We start from the raw sequence: 18190 nt of genomic DNA, 5'->3' as shown, positions 1-18190 counted from the left end.
CCATAAGAATACCAAGGTGTTACAGCAGTCCTGAGTTGGATTCAGCGCAGAGCAGCAGGGAGATACATGTCTTCTGCGACGCCTCCGAAAGAGCTTATGGCTCTGTTGCCTATCTCCGGACGGAAGCAGAGGGTGGTGAGGTCGAAATAGCCTTCCTCAGTGCCCGCTCTCGGGTAGCACCCAAAAAGCAACAATCGATTCCCCGCTTGGAGCTATGTGGAGCCCTATCCGGAGCCCAGCTGTCGAAGGTGCTTACAGAAGAGTTAACCATCCGCATCAGCAGTGTTACCCACTGGGCCGACTCCACTACTGTCTTGGCCTGGCTCCAATCAGACTCTTGTAGATACAAGGTGTTCGTGGGTACGCGCGTGGCCGAAATTCAAGATCTGACAGATCGTGAGACATGGAGGTACGTGGATACAGCAAGTAATCCTGCTGATGACATTACGCGAGGAAAATCGCTCACAGAACTCACCACTGACGGAAGATGGTTCGGAGGACCTGCCTTTCTGCGGAAGAGTCCAGACCAGTGGCCTCAGCCACCACAGGACTTCGCCATTGTCACAGATAGTGAGGAACTTCGGAAGTCCACCTTCTGTGGCTTGACAATCGACCTTCCCCCCATCCCTGATGTGGAGAAGTACCAGACGTTCCAAGACCTTGTCAAGGCCACAGCCCTCTGTCTATCAGGACAAACCGATCCTCAGCTCACAGCCGACAACTACAGAGAAGCTGAGAATATTCTGCTCCAGAGAGTTCAGCGGGACTGCTTTGAGTCAGATTATCAACAGCTCAGTAATGGCAGGCCACTCCCCAGCAGTAGTTGTCTTCTCTCACTAGCACCTGAATTCGACAGCACCTCACAGCTCATACGAGTTGGTGGCCGTCTCCGTCAAGCAGCGGTGCTGGATGAAGAGGAGATCCATCCAGTGGTACTAGGCCCAAAGCACAAGATCACGCAGCTTCTTATCCAGCAGTATGACAACCACCTCCACCACCCTGGAAGTGAGCGCGTGTTTGCCGAGCTGAGAAGGAACTACTGGATTCTGCGAGGCAGAGAGGCTGTCCGACGCATCCAGCATCACTGTATAGAATGTAGACGATGGCGTAGCAAACCTCTCATCCCAAGAATGGCTGACCTTCCCCCAGCTCGACTCCGTCTCCACCAGCCAGCTTTCTACTCTACAGGAGTAGATTGTTTTGGTCCCTACATAGTAAAGATTGGAAGGAGGACGGAGAAAAGGTGGGGGATTATCTTTAAGTGCATGACCACACGTGCCGTCCACTTGGACTTAATCCCCAGCATTGACTGCGATTCCTTCTTGATGGCATTGAGAAGGTTTGTGGCCCGGCGAGGCAAGCCCTTCGAGCTCCTTTCAGATAATGGAACCAACTTTAAAGCTGGTGAACGGGAGCTGCGAGAGGCCTTTGCGTCATTAACACCTGACTTGCAGTCGCAACTTGCAGCCCAGCAAATCAAGTTCACCTTTAATCCGCCAAGTGCTCCCCACTTCGGTGGATGTTGGGAGAGGGAGATCAAGTCATTGAAGCAGGCTCTGCAGGTGACCATTGGTTCACAATCGGTCACTGAAGAGGTCCTGCAGACACTGCTGATCGAAATAGAAGGCATCCTGAACGCAAAACCATTGGGCTACACATCTTCAGACGTAGCTGATCCTGACCCAGTTACGCCCAACACCTTGTTGATGGGGCGGCCTGACGCCTCACTCCCCCAGGTTGTGTATCCTGAGTCAGATTTGCTCAGCAGACGACGATGGCGCCACAGTCAGCTCCTGGCTGACCACTTCTGGAGAAGCTTTCTCCGGAACTACCTGCCAAGTCTGCAGACACGCCAGAAATGGCTCTCAGATCCTGCATCACTGTCGGTGGGTACCACGGTTCCGGTTGTTGACCCACAGCTACCCAGAGCCATGTGGCCCATCGGGAAGATCGTCCATGCCATCCCTGGACCTGATGGACGTGTTCGAGTCGTCGAACTTCCCAGCCCCCCTGACTAGACTGTACCTGCAGGGCCGATTACTGGTTTAGGCCTTTTCTTTAGTTTAGATTTCTTACAGAAATCTGGGGCGGCTGTTAAAAAGGCCCTACTGAGTTGGACTGTTCCGTTTCCCCCCCATGACTTGGTTTAGCCCATTTCTCCGTAAACACAGACAGTGGTTGGTTCTATGAGAGTATAGCAGCTCATTACAGATGCTGGGAGTTTGTTGGTGTGCCTTAATATCTTGTGTGCGTCCATTTGATTGTAAGTACATGGAGAATGTGAAATTGTATAGTTTTCTATGTCATATTATGTCTTGGTGTCGTATGATAATGTTCAGGTTAAGTTAAGAGTCAAGATATGGAGTTTGCTAAGTTGCTAACCAGTTAGCTTGAACATGCTATCTTAAACTCAATAAGGACACGTGTTTGCAGGCAGCTATGACAGCTTCAGCTGATCACGAAGCGCCACCTTGTGGCCGTAATGTGTAACTGCACTTGTTTTTGACGTGTGTTGATTGCAGTTCAATGCAGCATTGTAATTTCATTTCATGTTTGTTATTGCAGAAACCACACATACACACACACACATGCATACAAACAGTGAATGTCAACATAATTTGAAGAATTCTAACAATAAAGAAGATTTAACTAAGAAGACTTGGAGTGATTTAACCGTCACACAGTGGTGGATTGACGATAAGGAATCTAAGTTAATAATAGAAGGACGAAGTCATCCAACTATTTTTCACTAACATTAGCGGCAGCTCTGCTCCCAGCCCCCACTGACCTCCTGAGTCCACTGAAGAGGGTCTGCTAATCTCATGTTGTGTTTGTCCTGCCTGCCTTCATGACTCATTAGATGTTAGATGGTCGAGCCTCTGATCTAAGAACAGCTTCCTGTACGGCTCACAGGTTTAAAGAATGTGTGGTGATAATCACAAACAGTTCATGAGCCTCTCATCACCTTTAACTTCCAAACAAGCTCCATATGAAATACACAGATCCAGAGAAGAGCAGCACAGAGACATTTAGGACTGTAGAGAGGACTCTGACAAACCTCCATGAACTGTCCTTTAGTAACAGATCACATCATGACGGGACATGTGTTTGGATGGATTGTCTGATTTTATTGTCATATTTGCTGGACTTCATCATTCTGACTGAGAGTCCACTTTACAAGAGATTTGAAGAACATCTGTTTATGGATCATTCTTCCTCTCTTTCATACCGTTCATGTTTTTAATGATCATATATCAAAACAAACTGTGATTTAAACGTACTGTGAGGAGGTTTGATCTGCTGATGAAACACACTCAAAGTAATCTGGATTTCTCTTGATGATTGTCTAAAGTCAATGAGACCACCAACATTATAAAGTCCTTTTGAAAGTCTGCCTGTTTCCAGCTGCTCGCTGTCACATGAGGAGAATCACAGGACGCTGTCTGGAAAAGCCTTTCTTTACATTTCCTACAGAAGAGATTCACACTGACTTGTAGTTTGTAGAGTTCAAAGAAAGCAGGAGGAGTTTTTAGTGAGGGAATACTGTACAGGACAAGATCAGTAAAGAGAGAAGAGGTTTCACTTTGTCCACAGGGGGGCGCCAAAACAGACACGTAATGAAAGTTCCTCACAGGAGCTTTGAGTGTTTGAATCTAAGAAGGATCAGGAAGAACTAAAGTATTAATGCATCCTAATAAAGTCCTTCAATGTTGGAATGAACAGATGATGATCACATCAGTGTGTTCATGTGGACAACATCACACATTCATGTATGAATCTCACTGTCATCTACTCACTGTGAAATCATGAAGACTTGTGATTGAATAATGTGTGATTTGATAAATGTAGTAACATCACAGAGCTGACTGAGATCAGCAGCCTGTTCTTCATCTGTGCACATGAACAGCTGGATGAATGTTGAGCTGACATTTGGAGGATTTAGATTTAGTGAATACACAATCAGAAATGATCCTCTAATCATTTAGAGAAAACTTGATTCATCAGGACAAAGTGATGTTGAGATACTCATCACAACCTGAACACATGTGACTGGATTACACATTATTTTGATTCGTCTTTTATTCTTTATTCAGATTGAGTGACTGCAGTTTGTCAGAGATCAGCTGTTCTTCTCTGGCCTCAGCTCTGAAGTCCAACCCCTCCCATCTCAGAGAGCTGGACCTGAGTAAGAACGAGAACCTGCAGGATTCAGGAGTGAAGCTGCTGTGTGATTATCTGCAGAGTCCAAACTGCAGACTGGAGACTCTGAGGTCAGACACCTTTTCTTTCTTTGAGTCTGTGCTGCTGTTCAACACCTCAGGAATGATGAACACTGTGTGAATCCTAACCTAAAAACAAGCTGAGCAGAATGAAACAAGGTAACATTAGCAGCAGCTCTGCTCCCAGCCCCCACTGACCTCCTGAGTCCACTGAAGAGGGTCTGCTAATCTCATGTTGTGTTTGTCCTGCCTGCCTTCATGACTCATTAGATGTTAGATGGTCGAGCCTCTGATCTAAGAACAGCTTCCTGTACGGCTCACAGGTTTAAAGAATGTGTGATGATAATCACAAACAGTTCATGAGCCTCTCATCACCTTTAACTTCCAAACAAGCTCCATATGAAATACACAGATCCAGAGAAGAGCAGCACAAAGACATTTAGGAGTGTAGAGAGGACTCTGACAAACCTCCATGAACTGTCCTTTAGTAACAGATCACATCATGATGGGACATGTGTTTGGATGGATTGTCTGATTTTATTCTCATATATGCTGGACCTCATCATTCTGAATGAGAGTCCACTTTACAAGAGATTTGAAGAACATCTGTTTATGGATCATTCTTCCTCTCTTTCATACCGTTCATGTTTTTAATGATCATATATCAAAAGAAACTCTGTGATTTAAACGTACTGTGAGGAGGTTTGATCTGCTGATGAAACACACTCAAAGTAATCTGGATTTCTCTTGATGATTGTCTAAAGTCAATGAGACCACCAACATTATAAAGTCCTTTTGAAAGTCTGACTGTTTCCAGCTGCTCGCTGTCACATGAGGAGAATCACAGGACGCTGTCTGGAAAAGCCTTTCTTTACATTTCCTACAGAAGAGATTCACACTGACTTGTAGTTTGTAGAGTTCAAAGAAAGCAGGAGGAGTTTTTAGTGAGGGAATACTGTACAGGACAAGATCAGTAAAGAGAGAAGAGGTTTCACTTTGTCCACAGGGGGGCGCCAAAACAGACACGTAATGAAAGTTCCTCACAGGAGCTTTGAGTGTTTGAATCTAAGAAGGATCAGGAAGAACTAAAGTATTAATGCATCCTAATAAAGTCCTTCAATGTTGGAATGAACAGATGATGATCACATCAGTGTGTTCATGTGGACAACATCACACATTCATGTAGAAAGCTCACTGTCATCTACTCACTGTGAAATCATGAAGAGTTGTGATTGAATAATGTGTGATTTGATAAATGTAGTAACATCACAGAGCTGACTGAGATCAGCAGCCTGTTCTTCATCTGTGCACATGAACAGCTGGATGAATGTTGAGCTGACATTTGGAGGATTTAGATTTAGTGAATACACAATCAGAAATGATCCTCTAATCATTTAGAGGAAACTTGATTCATCAGGACAAAGTGATGTTGAGATACTCATCACAACCTGAACACATGTGACTGGATTACACATTATTTTTATTCTTCTGTTATTCTTTATTCAGATTGGAGGGCTGCAGGTTGTCAGAGATCAGCTGTTCTTCTCTGGTCTCAGCTCTGAAGTCCAACCCCTCCCATCTCAGAGAGCTGGACCTGAACTACAACAACCTGCAGGATTCAGGAGTGAAGCTGCTGTGTGATCATCTGCAGAGTCCAAACTGCAGACTGGAGACTCTGAGGTCAGACACCTTTTCTTTCTTTGAGTCTGTGCTGCTGTTCAACACCTCAGGAATGATGAAGACTGTGTGAATCCTAACCTGAAAACAAGCTGAGCAGCATGAAACAAGCTAACATTAGCAGCAGCTCTGCTCCCAGCCCCCACTGACCTCCTGAGTCCACTGAAGAGGGTCTGCTAATCTCATGTTGTGTTTGTCCTGCCTGCCTTCATGACTCATTAGATGTTAGATGGTCGAGCCTCTGATCTAAGAACAGCTTCCTGTACGGCTCACAGGTTTAAAGAATGTGTGGTGATAATCACAAACAGTTCATGAGCCTCTCATCACCTTTAACTTCCAAACAAGCTCCATATGAAATACACAGATCCAGAGAAGAGCAGCACAGAGACATTTAGGAGTGTAGAGAGGACTCTGACAAACCTCCATGAACTGTCCTTTAGTAACAGATCACATCATGACGGGACATGTGTTTGGATGGATTGTCTGATTTTATTGTCATATATGCTGGACCTCATCATTCTGAATGAGAGTCCACTTTACAAGAGATTTGAAGAACATCTGTTTATGGATCTTCTTCTTTTCTTTCATACCGTTCATGTTTTTATGATCATATATCAAAATAAACTCTGTGATTTAAAGGTACTGTGAGGAGGTTTGATCTGCTGATGAAACACACTCAAAGTAATCTGGATTTCTCTTGATGATTGTCTAAAGTCAATGAGACCACCAACATTATAAAGTCCTTTTGAAAGTCTGCCTGTTTCCAGCTGCTCGCTGTCACATGAGGAGAATCACAGGACGCTGTCTGGAAAAGCCTTTCTTTACATTTCCTACAGAAGAGATTCACACTGACTTGTAGTTTGTAGAGTTCAAAGAAAGCAGGAGGAGTTTTTAGTGAGGGAATACTGTACAGGACAAGATCAGTAAAGAGAGAAGAGGTTTCACTTTGTCCACAGGGGGGCGCCAAAACAGACACGTAATGAAAGTTCCTCACAGGAGCTTTGAGTGTTTGAATCTAAGAAGGATCAGGAAGAACTAAAGTATTAATGCATCCTAATAAAGTCCTTCAATGTTGGAATGAACAGATGATGATCACATCAGTGTGTTCATGTGGACAACATGACACATTCATGTATAAAGCTCACTGTCATCTACTCACTGTGAAATCATGAAGACTTGTGATTGAATAATGTGTGATTTGATAAATGTAGTAACATCACAGAGCTGACTGAGATCAGCAGCCTGTTCTTCATCTGTGCACATGAACAGCTGGATGAATGTTGAGCTGACATTTGGAGGATTTAGATTTAGTGAATACACAATCAGAAATGATCCTCTAATCATTTAGAGAAAACTTGATTCATCAGGACAAAGTGATGTTGAGATACTCATCACAGCCTGAACACATGTGACTGGATTACACATTATTTTGATTCTGCTTGTATTCTTTATTCAGATTGGATGGCTGCAGGTTGTCAGAGATCAGCTGTTCTTCTCTGGCCTCAGCTCTGAAGTCCAACCCCTCCCATCTCAGAGAGCTGCACCTGAACTACAACAAGCTGCAGGATTCAGGAGTGAAGCTGCTGTGTGATTATCTGCAGAGTCCAAACTGCAGACTGGAGACTCTGAGGTCAGACACCTTTTCTTCCTTTGAGTCTGTGCTGCTGTTCAACACCTCAGGAATGATGAACACTGTGTGAATCCTAACCTAAAAACAAGCTGAGCAGCATGAAACAAGCTAACATTAGCAGCCGCTCTGCTCCCAGCCCCCACTGACCTCCTGAGTCCACTGAAGAGGGTCTGCTAATCTCATGTTGTGTTTGTCCTGCCTGCCTTCATGACTCATTAGATGTTAGATGGTCGAGCCTCTGATCTAAGAACAGCTTCCTGTACGGCTTACAGGTTTAAAGAATGTGTGGTGATAATCACAAACAGTTCATGAGCCTCTCATCACCTTTAACTTCCAAACAAGCTCCATATGAAATACACAGATCCAGAGAAGAGCAGCACAGAGACATTTAGGAGTGTAGAGAGGACTCTGACAAACCTCCATGAACTGTCCTTTAGTAACAGATCACATCATGACGGGACATGTGTTTGGATGGATTGTCTGATTTCATTATCATATATGCTGGACCTCATCATTCTGAATGAGAGTCCACTTTACAAGAGATTTGAAGAACATCTGTTTATGGATCTTCTTCTTTTCTTTCATACCGTTCATGTTTTTATGATCATATATCAAAACAAACTCTGTGATTTAAACGTACTGTGAGGAGGTTTGAACTGCTGATGAAACACACTCAAAGTAATCTGGATTTCTCTTGATGATTGTCTAAAGTCAATGAGACCACCAACATTATAAAGTCCTTTTGAAAGTCTGCGTGTTTCCAGCTGCTCACTGTCACATGAGGAGAATCACAGGACGCTGTCTGGAAAAGCCTTTCTTTACATTTCCTACAGAAGAGATTCACACTGACTTGTAGTTTGTAGAGTTCAAAGAAAGCAGGAGGAGTTTTTAGTGAGGGAATACTGTACAGGACAAGATCAGTAAAGAGAGAAGAGGTTTCACTTTGTCCACAGGGGGGCGCCAAAACAGACACGTAATGAAAGTTCCTCACAGGAGCTTTGAGTGTTTGAATCTAAGAAGGATCAGGAAGAACTAAAGTATTAATGCATCCTAATAAAGTCCTTCAATGTTGGAATGAACAGATGATGATCACATCAGTGTGTTCATGTGGACAACATCACACATTCATGTATAAAGCTCACTGTCATCTACTCACTGTGAAATCATGAAGACTTGTGATTGAATAATGTGTGATTTGATAAATGTAGTAACATCACAGAGCTGACTGAGATCAGCAGCCTGTTCTTCATCTGTGCACATTAACAGCTGGATGAATGTTGAGCTGACATTTGGAGGATTTAGATTTAGTGAATACACAATCAGAAATGATCCTCTAATCATTTAGAGAAAACTTGATTCATCAGGACAAAGTGATGTTGAGATACTCATCACAACCTGAACACATGTGACTGGATTACACATTATTTTTATTCTGCTTTTATTCTTTATTCAGATTGAGGGGCTGCAGGTTGTCAGAGATCAGCTGTTCTTGTCTGGCCTCAGCTCTGAAGTCCAACCCCTCCCATCTCAGAGAGCTGGACCTGAGAGAGAACAACCTGCAGGATTCAGATGTGAAGCTGCTGAGTGATCTTCAGGAGAATCCAAACTATCGACTGGAGACTCTGAGGTTAGTCTCTCAGGGTTCTTTAGTAAACCCTCCACATATTTTAATTCATTTATTTAACAGGGACAATGTGATTGAACATAGTTTCAATACAAAGAAACTGATGAGCTGCATAAAGAGTTTATAGCTGTTGTTAATTTCCAGCTTGTGTCTCTAGTTGGTCCTTTGTGTAAACAAACACATTAAACTCCAAAACACTTGATGAGGATCCATTAAAATACATGAACCACAATATGACAATACAAATGCTTTAAAGCAGAGAACATTACAGATTGAAGATACAATCTAAAAGTGGCTACAGCTCTCATTTCATTCATTCAGATTCTTGTTTGTTGTTGGAGAAATCCTTTTCTGGGTGGACACTATGAAGAGAGTTCAACATCCTCAGGGTTTGTTTTCTGTGATCTGGCTTCACTAACCCTGACAGAAGAGACGGTGCTGAACAGTCACATGAAGCTGCTTATCAACCTGAGAAGTAAACCCAGAGTTTCAGAGAGCACGCTCACATAAAAGGGGCGGAGCTAGCTTCATTTAACCTATCACAATCATCACAGAGTCTGCAGTCAGCAGATCATCATATCTAACAAACTGTGAACAAACTATATGAATAATATGAAGAAGTTGAAGACAAACAGGCTCAAAGACTAAAGTTACACAGCTGCAGGAACAAATGCAGGAAGGACAACTGACAGAAACAAAGAAACATCAGAGAGGATTCATGTCCAAACTACGGCTTCTTCTATTTCCTTCCCATCGTTAGTTCACCTCAGAACTGAGCAGAAGAACTCGTGTTTCTTCTCTGAACTGAATGTGTTGCTCTGACTCTTTCATGTGGAGACGAGAACAGTTTGAGAAGTTCAGCTGCAGCTCTGAGCATCACAAACAGAGCGGCATGGAGACACTAAACATTCATATGAAGACATCATTCAAAGGCAGAAGAAGCTCTTCATCATTGAACATCTTCAAATAACTGTTGCATGTGTGTCTCTTTTTCAAACAGCTTCGTTATTTGATCAAACATGTCCCATAACTCAGTGTCAAATCTCACACTCAGACACCAATATGAAACCGTTCATTGTTAAAGTACAGAGGTGGAGTTGGGGGCGGAGCTTAGTTACAGCGCTGTGGGGGAATCTGATGACTCACAGCTGATGAAAATGATTTCTGTCATCTCTCTTCTTCTCTCTTTAGCTGGAGGCCATCGTGTTTATCTCAGTCATCATGTGAGTGATCAGGACTCTGGTGGAGCAGAGAGGAGCAGCTGATGATCCACAGAGGAGGAACCTCCACCATCTTGTGTGTGGAGAAGCTCTGCAAGCTGAGGAGATCTTCATCCATCAGGGACTGACAGAGGAATCAGCTCAAAATTAATTTCAGTGATATTTCTAATGAATCTGTTCTCCACACATTACATGTTGGAGAGAACGAGACAGAAGAGTCTCCCCAAAAACATCTCTTTTGTCCCCATGTGATGTGACCATTCTCTCTTTCTCTCTCTCTCTCTCTCACTCACTCACTCACTCACTCACTCACTCACTCACTCACTCACTCACTCACTCACTCACACACACACACACACACACACACACACATCTGCCACTCTTTTGTTATGCTTTGTTCCTGTAATTTAGTTTCTAATAGTTATTTGCCTGGTTAAGTTTCATTGACTAAGTCAATGTTTCTTTGTTAAATAAACTCTGTTATAATTTAAATAGCAGTCGTTGAGATTACTGGTGTATTTGCATTGTAACATAGGCTGTGTGCAACGGCTTTGTGTTCGGATTTCATGCCCAGGTTGTTAATTGTTAAAAACATTAGTATTTAGTGAATGATTTTTGACCCCTGACTGATTATATTTCGTTGTGTCCTGATTTCATGGTGTTGCCACTAAGTTTATTGAACACAGATTACTGTTGTTATTAATACTTTAATTCGTAATAGTTTAAGTTAATTATGAACACTAATTTCATGACCAAATTTTACTAAATAAAACCAGCCATTATTGTTGATCGTGTTGTCGCTTCCTTAAAACCCCAACATTTTGGTGCCCTGTGTGAGGCCTTCTACACCCACATTATGGTGCCCCATGTGAGGCAGTTTACACCAACATGATGGTGCCCTGTGTGAGGTACTTAATAAACTTGCTTTATTGCATTTTTATATACACCTTTTTGATGCATATTGTTTAGCTCTTTGATTGTTAATTCTGATGCATGTTGTTTCCTATACTTTTGTATTCTAAACTTTGCACTGTGTGATTTTCTTCTGCTATCCTGCTTTGCTGCTGTAACACTGTGAATATCTCTGATTGTGAGATGAATAAAGGATTATCTTATCTTATTTACATTTATCAAAGTTTTTAATCCTTAAATGGACTCTTCTGAATAAAATTCTCTCTTCTTTGGAGATAACATGTACGTCTTTTAAACAAAGCAGACACAACTAACCCACAACTTGATAATTTTTGGTTATTTGTGTGTTAGTTGTGTGTTGTAAAATACAGGTCATTAATTATTAATAATGTTAGTATTTAATTAAAGACGTATTTAGAGATTTTTATATCCTAAAAGGCATTGATTTATGGATAAGAATTACTACTCCTGTGACGAGTCACAAGAAGGGCCATCTTATGCACACAACCTCATCTGAGAGTAAATGTGTTGGAGAAATAGGATCTCTCCAAGAAGACATAATGATAATAGGAGTACTACTCATAACCCAGCCTCAATAATATTACAGTTACATATTACATAAACAGCTCTCTGACCAATGAGAACCTGTGTGCCAACAAAACATGATAATTAAAGAAAAAAAAAACCCCATCCCCTCTCTAGAACAGAGATGGATCTCTTCAAAGTCCCTGTACAAGAAACACAAAACCTGACTCTGTAATATGATCTTATCCAATAAAGCCAGTCTGAGCTATTATAATGTGGATCCAGACGGGCTGTCTAACTGGACTCACTCAGGTCCATATTCTGTTCAGACTGAGACCATCCTGACTCGATCTCTTGGATGAAGGCCTCAACATCTGCTGGGGTCAGAAACCTGAACGGTTTACCCTTGTGGTAGATTCTCATCTTTGTTGGGGACTGTAATCCAAACTTGATATCTAGATTGTGAAGTCGGGCTCTGACCCCGTCGAGCTTTCTCCTCTGCTGCTGGATCTCTGCTGAAAGATCTGGAAATAAAGATCCATCACACCAAGCACTTCTGACTTTGGTGATTTCTTCACACGAGCAGCCTTCATCACCCGGTCTCTGTCGTTCAAACAGCTGAACTTCACGAGGATCACCCAGGGAGCAGGTTTTCAGCTGGAACTGTTGTTAGCATTAGAAGTGGTAACTTATGGAAGTCTGAAGGCTTGGTCTATGGATGGTGGAAATGTGTACTTATATCACGTCACTGAGACTTTTTATGAAATCAAATGAATGGCTTTACTTATATATAACTTGTAGAAGCTTCGTCCAATACAAAGCTTGTGTTGTTAGTTTAACTCCCAGGAGTGACCTGGATGACGCGCTGTTTCCTGGTGTGTTGCGTCAAATAACTTTTCTTCAGACGTGTCTTTCTTCGTTTCAACGTTACATTTATTACTAAGCCCCATGTGCAAAGAAAACACTGTCCAAACAGGTTTATTACCGATCATCAATATAATCATACAGCTTCCACACAGCAGGTCCTTACTTACTGCATGCCGCTTCAGCGGTCAAAAACCATAAGCCCTTCCGGGGTCAAACAACAACATCCTGTCTGATGACAAACGTCATACTCATGTAGGCTGCGTTAAGCCACCCAACAGTGACACCTAGTGACATGAAAACCACAGTTCATCTTTAACACAAAAAATGGCAATTATATAACTTATATATATTTCTTCTCACATCCACATCATATGCAAGGCTCCTTTTATGTATTTGACAACAGCGCCCTCATGTGGTGGTAGTTACAGAGATCTGGAATTGTCAGCTCCTCCCCTTTGCTGGCTGACGAGCTCAAACAGATTGTCATTATAGCGTCACTTCAGCAGAGCCCGCCCCCTCCTGTCTGACAGGGAGAGTCTCCTGCTGTGAGCTGCATGTGTGAACAGTCAGGTCAGGAGAACATGCGGAGCAGTCCTCCTGAAATGATGTCCATCTTTTCAGGGGAGCAGATGTGAAACCTGCTATAAAGAAGTAGTAAATGTGTGGCGCACAGCGAGGGCGGAGTGGAACGAGCGACACGGGGAGAAGTGTATCCAGAGCAGCTTGGGTTTATAACACAGGCAGAGTCCATGTGATGTGCTTATAAACACTTCAGTGAAAGTAAAGGAGTAAACACACAGGGGGCCTGGCTTCACACAGAGAACAAACTGACAGCAGTTTGTCTGAAGTAATAGCTCATGTTTTATTTGTTAACAGGAAGGAAAAGCTTCTTCTTCTGCTCTTCTGTCAGATTAAACCGGCAGCACAGCTCTACATATGTTCAGATGGTTTTATACATGTCATCATGAGATCATGTTCAACAAACAGCTGCACATGAAGAACAAGCTGCAGTCTGTCTTTATTCTGAGTCCTTCAGTCAACAACAAGTCGTCACCTTGAACCCGCTGAGACAGTTTCCTTTAAGTCAAAGAAAACACTTTGGCCCCGTTTCCACGGAGACGCCGTGACAGTAAGACGACACAGTTGAGTAGCGGATTGGCCTTTCGTTCACACGGCGTCTGTGTTTCACGGGAAAACGCAAGCTTTTGAATTCGACCTCCCCATACATTTGGACATGCGCAGTAGCCGAGAACAAACATAAATAAAAACAGGGGCGGCGGATTCACTTGTGCTATGTGCTTCAGCAGGTGTTCTCGTTGTATCGTCTCTTAAAACAGAACCTTGATATGATACCTTGTGTATATCGCCGCCGAAAGAGCATCGAACACTTGCAGCAAATTGTTCAACGCGAGCACAGGGCGACCACACGCAGCATTTAGGTAAGACTTGGGAGAACTAGCCGCTAAAGAGGATCGTGTGGAGGAAGTGGTTGTGCTGGTGAGCCTGCCTTGCTGGCCGTGCGTTAGAACTACATCGTTTTCACTCAGAGACCTGCCGTGTAGACGGTCTGTACCTCGAATCCAGAGTGGGGTCGTTTCGATGCATTTCTGTCACAGCGTTTCCGTGTAAACGAGGCCTCAGTCAGCTTTTAATCACCACAGATTCTTTACTAAATGTTCACATGGTTAGAGTTCAAACATTTAACCTGAAGACATCAAACTCAGAGAGGTCAGAAACATATCTGTGAGACACACACACACACACACACACACACACACACACACACACACTCTGATTTCCTGTAACTGGAGGAGGGAGGAGCAACATGTGATCCAGTCTCATGAGAAACAGGTAAGGCACCTGAGGAGGCGGGATGCTGAAGGTAAAAGTATTGAGTCAGTCAGATTTTGTAATGAACAGGAAGTGAAGAGTGAAGCAGGGTGAGTGTTTATCAGAGTTTTTATCGTACATCACACTGTAAAGATTACGGCCTCATGTTTACTTCATCATCCTTTTGAACTATTATCTTATTAAGTCTTCTACATATTGGTCTTTAATTACTTGTTTATATTTTCAGCTAATTGTTAATATTTAATGTTTATATTGTACAGAGAGAGCTCAGTCTACTGAAGTTAAATTCCTTATGGGTGAAACAAACCGGGACAATAAAAATGATTCTGATCTTCTGTACTCTCAGTTTCCTCCTGTGAACTGAACACAGACAGTTTATAATCAAGTCACAGCTTACATTCATATGAGCTGTGTGTGTGTGTGTGTGTGTGTGTGTGTGTGTGTGTGAGTGTGTGTATGTGTGTGTGAATATGTGCGTGCGTGTGTTATTGTTAGTGTGTGTTAGTGTGTGTGTGAGTAGGTGTGTGTGAGAAGGTGTGTGTGTTCGATCAAACTGGTTTCTCCTGTTCCTCTTGTGTGGATCTCTCAGTGAGTGTTTCTGTGTTTCCTCTCAGACTGACTCAGATCAGATCATGGATGTGAGTTTAGAGGACGAGGAGGACGGAGCAGAGTCTGCTGTATCCAGCTGTCTGTCTATGAAGAGTGACATGTCCAGAGACGAACCTATGAACTTCAGTAAAGAATCTGGAGCCTCAGACACAAAGTAAGAAAACTCAACAATTCATTTTCACTTCAGATTTAATTTCTAGTCAAGTCAGTCTGTGAGTTTAAACTTTCTGATTTAAAGAGAAATAATTTTTTAAATCCTCATTATTCCTGTCATCCATATTTCCTGTTTGTCAAATGTCATCATGAGATCAAACTGTTTGTTTTTGCTGTGGTATCTAAAGAGGGATTCATGTGATGGAAATATAATACAAGTTTGTTATTGCAGATTTGAGAGGAGCAGACAGACAGCAGAGTCTCCTCCCAGCTGTCAGTCTCTGAAGAGTGATTGGTCCAAAGATTGGGATGTACACTTCAGTAAAGAATCTGGAGCCTCAGACTCAAAGTAAGTCTTCTTACTAACTCCTTGTCTCCTTGTAGGCTCAGTCACCTTGTAAAGCTGTAATCTAAGAGGACTCTTCAGCCCCGTTTCCACACAGCAGTCCGGTACAGATCGGTACAGTTTGGTTTGATTAAGCCTGCTATGTAAATAGCGTCATAAGATGCAGCTAACTGCTAACAGCTAACCGCTAACTAATAAATTCAACTAAGGAGATAAACGCTACACAAACCAAACCAACGCTGGAGACATCCAGCAGGTCATCTCCTCTGTCACTGTCATGTGACTCTTTATCACAAGAACTCATCCAGCTTTGTTTCAGAGAAGGCTGTGTGCGGCGAGGACAAATACAGACGTAAACAATCAGCTGTGTCACAGTCAACACGGCGGAGATTTGTTTGCCGATGTAACACGGGAAGTGACAATTCTTTCAACCAATCAGCAGACTGCAGTGTTTAGCTCCACCTTTTTGGGTCGGCTCGACATTCTTGGCACCTCAACGGAAGGGTCCCAAAAAGTGGGATGGTACGGATCGGTTATTTGGGAATCTTTCCCGGGATTAGTCTGTGGAAACGCCGCAAAATGTACGCCGTACCGAGACCAACCGCTCGGTGGAAACAAGGCTTTATAAACCTTTGAACCTGCCTGTTATCCTCCTACTTCTCATTAGTACGTTTATTAGCAGCAGAAGATGGCGCTCAGCACGGCCCCTGTTTCAGTTTGTTATTGTCTCTGTTTAGTCTTTTCAGCATCATCTGATATGATCCTGTGAGCTCATACGTAAGAAGGTGTTTGAGAAAGCAGAGAGCCAAAGGAAGTCTGTGTGACAGCTAAAGTGTAGATGATGAAGTGAGTCCCCCAAAGTCCAGTTCCTTAGACTTGAGTGAGCGCTCTGATCCGTGGTCTTGGCCCGGCACGGATGGAAGAGGTGATCTGAGGCATGGTACGGTTTCTCATGCCCGAGCAGAAGCACGGGAACTCAACGTGAACATGAAGTATAATCCTGGAGTGTTATATCTGTTTCTGACTAGATGACTTGTAAAGGCAAAAGAACAGTTCATAATGATAAATACAGTTAAACATGTTAAAACTAGGGATGCTCGATATTGGCTTTTCTACCGATATTCCGATATTGTCCAACTCTTAATTTCTGATACCGATATCACCGATACCGATATATGCAGGCTTTTTACATCAAAACTGTGAGGTAACAACAACATAAAATATCTCCTGTGGAATTAACACATTATGCCTAATTTTATTGTGATGCCCCACTGGATGCATATGTGAATGAAACATGGCTTTCCAAATGAACACACTGAGAAAAATAAGAGAACAACTTAAATCATGGAAAAAAGTGCCATATTTATTTAGTGTTAGAGAGAAACCTCAACAACAAACAGCCTCAAACAACACCACAGACAATGTGAAAAAAAGGAAGAGGCATATCTTCAGTCCATTAGTTGTAAACAAACATAGTCAATGAATGACTGGCCATAACTTGTCAAATAATAAACTCAAACTGGGCTCAATCTCTTTTAAGAGTAACAACATCCTCTCTCCTGATGCCTCCAGTACTCCAAAGGGCATCGAGGGGATGGCTTCTCTTAGGTATGCATGCACCTAAAGAAAGAATAAAAAAGAGAGACAGGGAATAAATATATAATAGAATTCCTCCATTTCTTTAATAGAATTTCTATTATTTATTTTTCTTTGAAGCACTGACTGCCAAATGGTTATTGTATTCATTGTATGTAATGTCTATTTTTAATGTGACTCACTCAGCACAGAAGATTAAATTTAGTTTGATGATTAAGTTAATCAATGACTCACCTGCGCTGTCTCGCTTGTAGGTGCTTGAGCTGCAACTTCATTCTCTGCAAGGATTTCTTGGTACATGTCCCGCAGGTTCGAGCCTTGTTAGGTGGGCAGTCCTGGTCCTCCCGGCCTGGGTCATGTGCACTTCCACCTGCAGTCTCTCCATTGCTGCCACATTGTTTTTTCTCAGTTGACTCTTTAAGCGACAACTGTGTGGTTTTCTTCGGTTTCGGCTGTTGCTTCTTTTCATCACTTTGCTGCGCCAATGTAGCAACTCCGCGTGATTCAGTAATTAAGTAATAACATGGGTTATTAAATGTATTAAAGGAAGACACCTTGTTTCCTCCTCGCATAACCGACGCTTTGCAGTCATTGCAAATTTATTATCCGTAGTTGACACTTGGAAATAGTTCCAAACCACGGACACCTCATTCACCGGGTGAGCTAACTTGTTAGCCACGAGTCCAGCGTGTTGTATATTGCAGCGTCCGTACGGACGTTAAAGGACGATGAGAGCGTTCAAATAACAACTTTTAATAACCCGGTCACTGTCGGCCGTGACCACGACGTTTACAGCGGAGAACAAAACCATAACTTGCCGTAACAATCCAACTCTCTCCCCCAGCGTTCTCATACAGCCACTCAACACGTTCTCGCTGGTGCATTCACTGACTCTCCACATAATCGGAATTATGAACACATTATCAACTACTGACTTTACAACATGAACAATATGTTCAT

At 42.7% G+C, this 18190-nt stretch overlaps 2 protein-coding genes across 2 annotated transcripts in view; both read left to right on the top strand.

Annotated features, from left to right (window-relative positions):
- The window catches only part of LOC306832920 (NACHT, LRR and PYD domains-containing protein 14-like), a gene marked incomplete at its 5' end in the record, with an annotated part of 47912 nt that extends 41475 nt beyond the window's left edge, over positions 1-6437 (top strand). The window contains one exon of the mRNA XM_079357941.1: positions 5727-6437. Within this exon, the coding sequence (XP_079214067.1) occupies positions 5727-5970 (244 nt within the window). The 3' untranslated portion in view covers positions 5971-6437. The remainder of the gene's footprint in view (positions 1-5726) is intronic.
- LOC306832401 (uncharacterized protein) overlaps positions 1-18190 on the top strand; it is a 126430-nt gene that overhangs the window by 44603 nt on the left and 63637 nt on the right. The window lies entirely within an intron of this gene.

The sequence above is a fragment of the Symphodus melops genome, assembly GCF_947650265.1.
Source record: "Symphodus melops genome assembly, chromosome: 12".
NCBI classification, from domain to species: domain Eukaryota; kingdom Metazoa; phylum Chordata; class Actinopteri; order Labriformes; family Labridae; genus Symphodus; species Symphodus melops.
The sequence above is the reverse complement of the archived record's forward strand: the minus strand, read 5'-3'. Positions and strand labels throughout refer to the sequence as shown.